The following is a 10524-nucleotide window of genomic DNA, read 5'->3' on the forward strand; positions in this document are numbered from 1 at the left end:
TCCCATTGACTCTAAATGCTCCAAGAATCATTCATTTCTATTCAAATATGTAGAATTGTACATAATTGATCGATCAATAGAAGCCAATAAGGATCATATTGGACACAATTTTGACAATTAACAAGAAAAATAAGACTAAGTATATAGCATAAATATGAATAATTATGCACGTATCAGCACATATCACCACTAGTAACTTTTGTAAGAAAAATACAACATTATCTGTAATTATACAAAATACTCAAAACACGTATTTCTTAATAAATCTCGATGACTAAAATCTAGCAACAAATATTCTAGCATTGAAATCCTATCAGGACAACAAAAAAAGATTAAAATCGCAGCCTAAAAGATTAAGAATGATATCCCAACCATCCTTTAAACCATTTTTCATATTTATAAGAATTCCAAAACCCACAAGTAAAAAAATGATTATATTATAACTTGTTCTTCAAAATATTAATAAAAAAAATAGAGCAAAAAACCCCCAAATATCTAAGCAAATAACGAGGGGAAACGTTGGATGCAGAGGATTATCGATCAAATCCTGTTAAGCTAATTCATTCTTTGGGTTTTAGGAATGGATCGATTATCCGCTACCTCCAGCGTCTCAACCATCTGCAACAAACACATACGAAAAAATAGTAAAAACTTTAATAGAATATATGTAATGAAGTGATACAACCCAACACCATGGGTGTATTATGAAGTTGATCTCAAACACTCACATACCACCTTAGATCTAAATTTTATAATATTGAGTAGAACCAAGGTATATAGAAGTTGATCTCAAACACTCACATACCACATTCGATCTAAGTTTTATAATATTGAGTAGGATTACCAAAGTATATATATTTATATTTGAGAAAGCTGATTCAAAGAAACAAGTGGGGACCATGCAAAAGTTTCATGACAGAGACAAGTGGGAACAATGCAAAAATTTCATAACAGAGACAGGTGAGGACCATGCAAAAATTTCATGACAGAGACCAGGGGGACCATGCAAAAGTTTCATGACAGTGGCAAAAATACAAAAATTAGGCATGGAAAAGCCAACTAGGCAATAATTTCACGCGAAAACCATGCTAAAGTTTCATGACAGTGGGTAAAATACAATGATGGAACACGGAAAAGCAAACTGGGCCCAATAAAACGTGGCTAATATAAACCCGGAGAAACTCTTTTTTTATTTTAAAAATAAAACGTGTTGTCATCTTGTGTGTTTTACTTCTACTAGTATTTTCGCCCATGCGTTGCACAGAATGGATTTAATATAATATTTTAAGAATATTTGGATCAATATACAATTATATATAAAATTATAACATCGAATATTATATAGTACAATTGATGAAATTGGTTGGATCGATTATGTTTCTAATGTTTTCCTTGCTTGAAATAGCGCAAAAAATTGTTCAATTACCCGTGCAATGCACGGATAAATTTTTTTTATTATATATTTAGATAATAAAATAAGAGTAAATTATCATTTTGGTCCACTGACTATTGCGGCCTTGTCAATTGTAATCTATGACTTTTAAAATTGTTAATTTCATACTTTAACTATGCAATTTTTATCAATTTTAGTCACTCCGACCAAATTACCAGCCAAATGGGACGGGAATAAATTAACTCATCAATTAATCTTAAATGAAAGGGGCAAAATTATCATTTAATTTGAATTGGGAAAGTGATATTGCCGGCGGCTCACTTCCACTCCGGTGGCCAGAAGAAGGTGAACGAGCTCCACGTCTCTAATGTTGTCAACGGAAATCTCGGAGAGAGCCGAGGCGTAAGGATGAACATGGAAAATACGTCGGCCTCTTGGGATTAGACTGACAGTTTAGCCATTGACAGTTTACCGCTGGTGCCGTTGACATTAAGACGATCGGTGTTGCTGATTAGATTACTCTGAACCTTAAAAAACCTACCATAACATCTCAAGATCTCGAAACACGCAATTGCTAATGCATTTAATTTGTTTGGGGTACTGTATATGCGAAGAGAAAGGAAAAAAATCAAGCATTAATAAGAGCTCACAGGGAGGAGCGAGGAAAGTACCATGCTCGTAGTGCTGTGAAACAGAAAAATGTATGTTTTCCTATTCATTCTTTAATTATTAAAAAAAATGTTGGCCTCTGTATATCAATGCTCAAATGCACTCCAAAGAATTGCTTGCATTATTTTCTCGTGAATATAGTGGTTGCTGGAACGAATCATACACTCAGAACACACTGCTCTCTGAAAGTATAATTTTGTTTACCACGATGAAGATGACGATCGTGATTGAAAGGAGCGGAGGCGAAGGAGCGGCGGAGAGGAAGATGACGATCGGACCAAATGACGCTTTTGCCCCTTTCATTTAAGATTAATTGGTGAGTTAATTTATTCCAGTCACATTTGGCCACCAATTTGGCCGGCGTGACCAAAATTGATAAAAATTACATAGTTAAAGTACGAAATTAATAGTTTTGAAAGTCATGGATTGCAATTAACAAGACCTCAATAGTCAATGGACCAAAATGACAATTTACTCTAAAAATAATGATGAAATTATTAAAAAAAATTCTAATATTGAACGTGTACATTTATTTGATTATAAGATTAGTGCAAAAGTATTACTCAATTAATTGAATAATATATCACTTGTTTGTCTGCAATTATCTTTAAAATATCGATATGTAATATGACTTATGTAATTATATTATTACTAAAATAAATATGAGAAAAATGAGAAATAATTTAATTATAATTGTTAGGAATATATTGTAATTGTTTTGATGAACTAAAAATGTAATATTAGACCCTCAATTTTATTTTGAGTCTAGTATAGGAATTAAGGCTAGTACAAGCCTAGTCAACTATATGGAAATTGAAAGAGTATAAATTTTAATTTATACTTGTAAATCGTTCGCTTCCACTCTACAAATTGAGAAGAAGTTGGAGATTGGTCAAGTCTCGTGGACATCCTTGAACGTGATAACATCTGGTTCGAATTGAATGAATTAATTCTTTGTGAGAATTAATTTAATTCAAGATAAGGATGTTGTTAAAGGTCAAAATTGATAAGTCAACCAAGAATGGGTTCTCTCACAAAAGAATTTAGAGGCTAACTCAAGTAAGGATTTATTTTGGAGATGGGGATGACCCCTTGGGAGCAAAATCGTGTGGCTAAGTAAACCACAAGAGGATGACCGCGTGGAAAGTCAAAGAGGAGATGACCATGCAACATTTAATTAAATATGAGGCTAACTCCAAAGAGGATGACTATGCGCAATTAAGAATGATGATGACCATGTGCATTTATTTGGTGGAGAGAGTGACCGTGTATATCCAAGTAAAGAGGATGATCGTGGCTACAAAATGAAGGAGAGTATGACCTTGCTCAAATTGAAGGTTGAGGATAACTTGCTTTAAAGGCTAATTGGAAATGAGGATGACCTACATCTTATTTATTCTCAATGGAGGTCAACCTATATATTATTTATTAAAAGGAGGCCAACTATATTATTTCAAGATGAGGATGACTACGGTGTAATCAAGGAATAAAAATAGGATGACCTATTTTTATTTATTCTCAAGGAGTCAAACTGCCAACATGAACACTTCTAAAAAGGAAAATATTATTTTTTTCCTAAACTAGCATGAGGATGACTCATGAAGGTGAATTAAAATATTCTTGCTACTTGGAGCTGAGATCAAATTGAGGAAAAGTCAAAGTACTTTTCAGTGACATTAATTATGCTCAAGCAAGAATTACCGAGCAGATATATTTCAGAGCAACCTGACTTATGGATTATGAACAACTCAAGTGTTCACACTACCAGAAGATACACAAAGTCAAGGAAAGGTGACTACAAGTTACAAGGCAAAATCATGTCAGTGATTAAAGAATAACGTTGGAGGATTATCATAAGCAAAATTCAAATTCATTTGACAGAGCCATCAAAGTTGACAAAAATCATCTGAAGACATTTAATGCTCTGAAGATACATAATGGGCAAATAGCTAATTTAGCTATAAAAATCCAAGAATACTTGAAGACAAGTACAGGGGATGAGTTACAGCACTACGAACACAAAGATATCAGATTAAGCAAGTGCAAGTATTGAGCTAAACACGAGAGAAAATCAAGTCTTGAGAATAAATACTTTTATTTCTTGAGAGAAACTGTAGGAGTGTAGCTTTGTGCAAAACACTCGGGGAAACTAAGTGTAGTTGTGTACAAGACACTTGGTTAAAGAGTATAGCTTTATGCGAGATACTCGGGGAGCGTAGCTTTGTGTGAGACGCACGGGAGCGTAGCTTTATGTGAGGCGCTCGGATTGAGTGTAGCTTTGTGCAAGACACTCGAAGTTGGAGAAGTGCTAGAAGGGCACTAGTTCACTATTGTATCTGGTTGATTGAAAATAGTGAAATTCCTCCTTGGAGTGTAAGGAGAAGAGTGAACTAAGATGATTACACCACATCTGAACCACTATAAATTGTTGTGTCCATTTACTTATCTGCTTACATATTTGTGTGCATACTTATCTGATCATCACATGCATCACATACTTTGTCACATTAATTACTCTTGCACCTAGATTCACGTGACATCCTATTTGCATGCAAAACATATTTCATACTCATCCTCATCCTGATCAAAGCATTACTTGCTATAATATTTCTAACCCAACTATTCACTACTTAGATTATTTCATCTGGGTTTGATAGTTCTCATTTCTGCATGCAAGCCAAACTTTACATACTTATTATTTGAGCTATTCAAGGAGTTCCTATCGTATTGCATGTAGCAAAACTCTTCATTTTTATGTGAACTTGTTTATAGCACTTTACCGTACTTTATTCCGCTGCGAACTCTACTTGGTTATTTGCCTTGTGCTTGTTACCTAGAGTTGAAATTTCAAAGTGTTATAATATTTTAAATTGTTTGAAAAGTCTATTCACCCCCCCCTCCCCTCCCTCTAGACTTTTCCCACCCTATCGGGACCAACAATAATTATTATAAAAATAAATTCAACGACCAATGTTTAGCTTAATTACCATAATAATTATTAGACATTTATTATTAGTCAATTACACTAATATATGTGCAATTATACTTTTATACCTTAAGTATATTCATTTTCACCATATCGCAATTAATTGTAATTATTATAAAAAACTAGCTATTGACCCATGCGATGCACGGACTAATATATAATATATAGAATATACAGTATAATAAAATAAGAAAAAAAATAGAATATATGAAAAGCTAATAAATTTGAAATGATAAACCTTGCAATTTTATTACACACTAGTATTTTCACCCGTGCGATGCACGGAATGAATTTGTTGTAATATATTAAGAATATTTGGATGTTGGATCGATATATAATTATATAAATATAACATCAAATATTATATAATGCAATTGAAGGTATGTTTTGGATCGATTATGTTTTCTGATGTTATCCTTATTTGAATTTCAACAAATAATTGCTTAATTAATAGTTAATGTGTAGATAGATGTATGCATGAGGTGTTGGAACTTTAGAGGTTTTATATATCATTATTTAGGATTTTTATAAATTGGACAAATATGTTCGTTCTCTAGTTTATACAAAGTGTGTGTTTATTTGTTTGAAAAAGTTCATAATTGAAGACTGAAATGTCTTTGTATTTAATGACATTAGAACTATTTTGTTAATAAAGAACCAATAATGGTCATGCCATAATAATATTAGAATAAAATGTGGATGTTTTAATAAAAATGACTAAAAATAGACTAGCACCTATAAATCTATGACAAAAAATGAAAATTTGTAAATTTGGTGAAGAATTATGCGTGACAGATGGCCTTTATAATTAAATGTAAAATACAAAAAGTACTTTTTTGTGACACAGTGGTTCTATGGTGTAGTGGTTAGCACTCTGGACTTTGAATCCAGCGACCTGGGTTCGACTCCCGGTAGGACCTTTGGATTTTTTCATTTCCAATTGTTATCGGTTTTTTATACCAATTTTCTGTTCGCAAACGCGACTCGTTTTCTTCTCCCTCGAGTTATCCAAATCCAGATTCCAATGGCCGCAGCGTCGCCTGAGAAAATCCAAGCCCGTCACTCCATCAACCACCTCTCCTACTTCTTTCAATCCACCGCCTCGAATCTACACTCTCTCATCAACGCCAATACGCCGCCGTCTTTTCCGTCTCCCCGGCCGGGAACCCCTATTCTCTTCTCAGAGTCCACACCGCACCCGCCCCTGCCCCCGTTATTGCACTCTTCCCCTTTCGAATCGGCTGACTCCAACTCCTCGTGTCCAACTCCGTCGTCCGCAATCAATGGCATGTCTTCTAGGTCTGGTTCTGGATTCCCCGCCCCGGTTAGGATTTCCGGTCTTAGTTCCGGCGGCAAAGGCGGGCCGGCTTTTGTTGGCCAGGTTTTCAGTATGTGCGACCTTGCAGGCACCGGCCTTATGACTGTCTCCACGCACTTCGACGTTCCCTTTCTGTCTAAAAGGTATTCCTATCTTCTACTATACACTTGTGAACATAGGGCTTATCAGGAGTTTATCTAACTCAGCGATTCTTCTGATGAGAAGTTGAGATGGTTAAATTTGAAAGCGGTGAGTGATTAATGATTTGTGAGTTTAAACTATCTAATAATTAATTCGAATCCAGCTGGCGAAGTTTGCAAGCAATGATTGATTAGAATTTAGAAATATATAAAAATTTCAATTTTGTAGGCGGAGTAAGGTGTATGTATATACTGGTTCTAATTGAATTAGTTCTACCTCAAGTTCTCTGCGAATGCGGCAATCACTCAATGGTGTAATTACCTAATATGGAAGCTTAAATAGTGACTTTTTCAATGTAGTTTACTTAGTGAAAAAAGTTTGCTTGTATATGCTGCAGAAAGTTATAAATTGTAAATTGTTTAGAAAATGCTTCTGTACTTTATGTCTTACCTTATATTTTGGTTTTGGGATGATTTGCCCTGTTTAATAGGACACCAGAGTGGCTCAAGAAGACGTTTGCAGCAGTTACAAAGAGTGAAAAAAATGGCCCTGTGTTCCGTTTTTTTATGGATCTGGGTGATGCAGGTTTGTCTAGTAATACTGTGATATTTGGTGTTCTTTGTTGTTTTGATTATTGTTCTCCAAGGATTTTGAGTTGCATTCTATTTGTTAGGGTGCTTTTCCCCATCTCTCTGCTATGTGCATGTGGCTACATTTTGTTCCCAAAATATGAAAGAAAAGAAAAAATTAAAAATTTGTTGTTGGAGATTTCTCACACTTTTGACAAACTTGTTTTTCAGTTTCTTATGTCAAACGGCTGAATATTCCAAGCGGTGTGGTTGGTGCATGCCGCCTTGATGTAGCATATGAGCACTTTAAGGTACTTGATTTCTCATTTTGAGAAGATGAGTCTTATAGATACAATGTTATGTGTGATTTGTAATGAGACAATTCCATTTTTGTTGACCTGTCAAGTTTGATGATAGGAAATATTTTTTGGCAGCCTGATGATCAAGATATGTTCTTTAATTCTTACAGTTGTCTGCTTCTTAAGTTGAATGATTCTTTCCAAGAAATAGTAACTAAGCAATGTTATTATTGGAAAAATTATGTTAAAAGACTACATCTATTTAATTGTTATTATTTGTGATGTGTTTTGCAGAAAAAACCCCACTTATTCCAATTTGTTCCAAATGAAAAGCAGGTTAGTTGTAAGCACCTTTGAACTCTTGGTGGAAAAATACACATTTTTTAAAATGTTCATACACAGACACTGTCTGAGATGACTGCTGAATGATCAAACACTGTAAATGCAGGTCAAGGAAGCCAATAAACTTCTCAACACAATGCCACGGAATGGTAGAAGGAAGTGTGTGGATGGTGTTCCTGTTTTTAGTGCTCGAAACCTGGATATCGCAATAGCTACAAAAGATGGTGTTAAATGGTAAGTTTATCTACACTTGCTCATTGTCAAGTGAGGTTAGCATCAATCTGAAAAGTCACCATTATTTTTGTGGATCTCAGGTTGTTAATTAACTTAGTTTTTTTTTTTTTTTTGGGTGCAAATTTTGTTATTGAGACAACAATGTAGAAATGTAAAATCTAAATAACCTGTGCCAACTGGCATGGATAAAACTCAATGTTCAGTTAGGTTGCTTTAGTGAATTTTTGGATTGCTTAGGTGCTTGCCTCTTCCTTTATTTCTGAAAATAGATTACTTTTCATTATTTTGTTTTTCTAGCATTAATAAAAGAATATGCATTCTAAGAAACTTGTTTTGATTTTCAAGTGAAGAGCCACAACTTATTGGAGTATAACCATGGCATTTTTTCTTTCCTATCGATGTTATATAATATCGAAATTCATTTTCTTTCTATCAGGTATACTCCTTACTTCTTTGACAAGAGCATGCTAGACAACATCCTCGAAGATTCAGTTGATCAGCATTTCCATTCATTGATCCGTAGAAGACACTTTCAACGCCGCCGGGGTGTTATGGATGACGATATTGGCAATATTGCTGCTGATTTAGTTGAAGAGATGGATAATAGCATATGGGAACCTCCAGAGGAACAAAAGTTAGATAACATATGGGAGCCTCCAGAGGAACAAAAATTAGATAGCATATGGCAGTCTCCAGAGGAACAAAAGTCAGATAGCATATGGGATCCTCCAGAGGTACAATTGTACAAAAGTTAAATCTTTGTAGTTTGTCCTCAGAGCTATTGCAATATGAAAAAGAAAAGGAGAGAAATATTCATTATTCTGTTGTAGAGGCATGAAATCCATGTCTAAACAACTAAAATATGGGAAACCAGCATTGCTGACTGCTGAGGGATAGGGAGAAGAGGAGAGATTGGATAAAAGAGAATATAGAATGGTTATATTGACGATCAGTTTGCTTTAATACCAGTTTGGTTTCAGGTTACCCATGCTGCCCTTCCTATCTTTTTCTTTTCTATTTCCAAGGGACAAGGGCATGTTTGAATCAGTCTAATGTGTGATAAGTAACTATATCTTGAATGGATTGGCTTAGTTAACCAAGCTAATGATGGTGTAAACAGCTTCAGGAGGCAATGAATGAAATCTTTCCAGATTTTCCTTTGATGAGTGCCATTTCAAAGGTTGCTGAAATTAAGCTCCTAGATGCTGTTGATGAAGTTGTTCTGGGGAATAGATGGCTCCGGAAAGCAATTGGAGTTCAACCAAAATTTCCTTACATGGTTGACTCTTTTGAAAGAAGGTGATTTTAAATCTTATTTTTAAAAATTTGCCACAGTATTTTTGTTGTTAAATTGGGCATGGCCAGTTATTTAACATATGTAGAATTGATTTTTATGCGATGCCATAGCCAAATCTAGTCCCCCCCTGAAATGTGCTGAATACCATAGTAAAGGTTAATGATCTGTTAATTTAGTTGCTTTTCCAAAACCCTAAGCTTATTCATTGCAGGAGTGCAGCTTCTCTCCAGAGAGCATGCAAGTCATCCAATATTGATGCCATATCCGAGTCAGATACACAATTAAAATGCATAGGTTCTTCAGCAGACAAAATGGATTCCGTACCAGATAAGCGAAGGCTGGATCTCCATTTCCCTTTTAGTGATTCGTTGTCTCTTCCCTGGCTAAACCAACAGCAGAGGCAAAATAATATCGCAGACAAAAAGTACCCATGATAATTGCTTCTACTATCTCTCATTGTTGACATTTGTGAAAAAATTTAACTGAAGCTTTTGTTTGCACATGGTCAGGGAAGTGAAAGGAAATGATCCATATCCATCTGCTTTTCTTCCAAAGATTACAATGGTTGGAGTCTCAATGGGGGGGCCTGGCCAGATGAACAAATCCACACTGAAGAAGACTATGGAAGATCTGACAAAAGAGTTGGAGCGCAACGATCAAAGAAATCTCACAGGAAACAGCAATGATACTTTGATCTGTGAAGAGAGGGATCCCCTTTTTTTAGCCAATATTGGCGACCATTTGAAGACCGTTCAAAGGAAATTTTTCGCATCACAGTTTTGATTCAGGTTCAATAAATCACCTACCCAGTAATACAAGAGGTAAAGTTTTAGGAATGCAAATATCTGTTCCTTGAGGGGATAACTTCATTATCTGTTACCATTATTACATTGTTACAGCTAGTGGTGCAGATGGATGATGGAGATCATGTAATGATGGTGGAGATTTCAGTTGAGGTATTTTCCCCCAAGGCCATGTAACTTTAACTGAATATTATTGTTACAAAAGCTCTGTTTTTGTAACTTGGAAACAAGGTAGCTGCTGTGCCGGTAGCAGTGTAGTCACCACATATTGTAGTTCTGTCCTTGACACACCATCATCATTTTCATGTCATATTTCCTTGTAATATAAATGAGGCTTTATAATCTTATTGATAACGATGTATATGGTTCAGGTAATATAAGATTACCCAGGTAGGTGATGTGAATATGGTAATGTTATATTACATTGTTGGTTCAATTATAAGATTACTTAGTAATGTTATATTATTTCAAAA

At 34.9% G+C, this 10524-nt stretch overlaps 1 protein-coding gene and 1 non-coding gene across 4 annotated transcripts; both read left to right on the plus strand.

Moving 5' to 3' along the window:
* The first annotated feature begins 5896 nt into the window (after positions 1-5896).
* TRNAQ-UUG lies at positions 5897-5968 on the plus strand. The gene has a single exon. It is a non-coding gene; the product is annotated as a tRNA-Gln (tRNA).
* Positions 5969-6026: 58 nt separating this feature from the next.
* LOC116013637 lies at positions 6027-10524 on the plus strand. Of its 3 annotated transcripts, none has more exons than XM_031253501.1 (10): positions 6027-6509; positions 6998-7092; positions 7308-7387; positions 7670-7711; positions 7824-7951; positions 8388-8685; positions 9072-9250; positions 9460-9672; positions 9758-10069; positions 10148-10524. In XM_031253501.1, the coding sequence occupies exons 1-9, from the start codon at positions 6073-6075 to the stop codon at positions 10029-10031; spliced, it is 1746 nt and encodes a 581-aa protein (XP_031109361.1). In that variant the 5' UTR covers positions 6027-6072; the 3' UTR covers positions 10032-10069; positions 10148-10524. The 3 variants fall into 3 exon arrangements, with proteins under 3 accessions (XP_031109361.1, XP_031109362.1, XP_031109360.1); XM_031253502.1 differs by having other exon boundaries at positions 10160-10524; XM_031253500.1 differs by having other exon boundaries at positions 9758-10524.

Source organism: Ipomoea triloba, chromosome 3 (genome assembly GCF_003576645.1).
Source record: "Ipomoea triloba cultivar NCNSP0323 chromosome 3, ASM357664v1".
In the NCBI taxonomy this organism is placed as follows: Eukaryota; Viridiplantae; Streptophyta; class Magnoliopsida; order Solanales; family Convolvulaceae; genus Ipomoea; species Ipomoea triloba.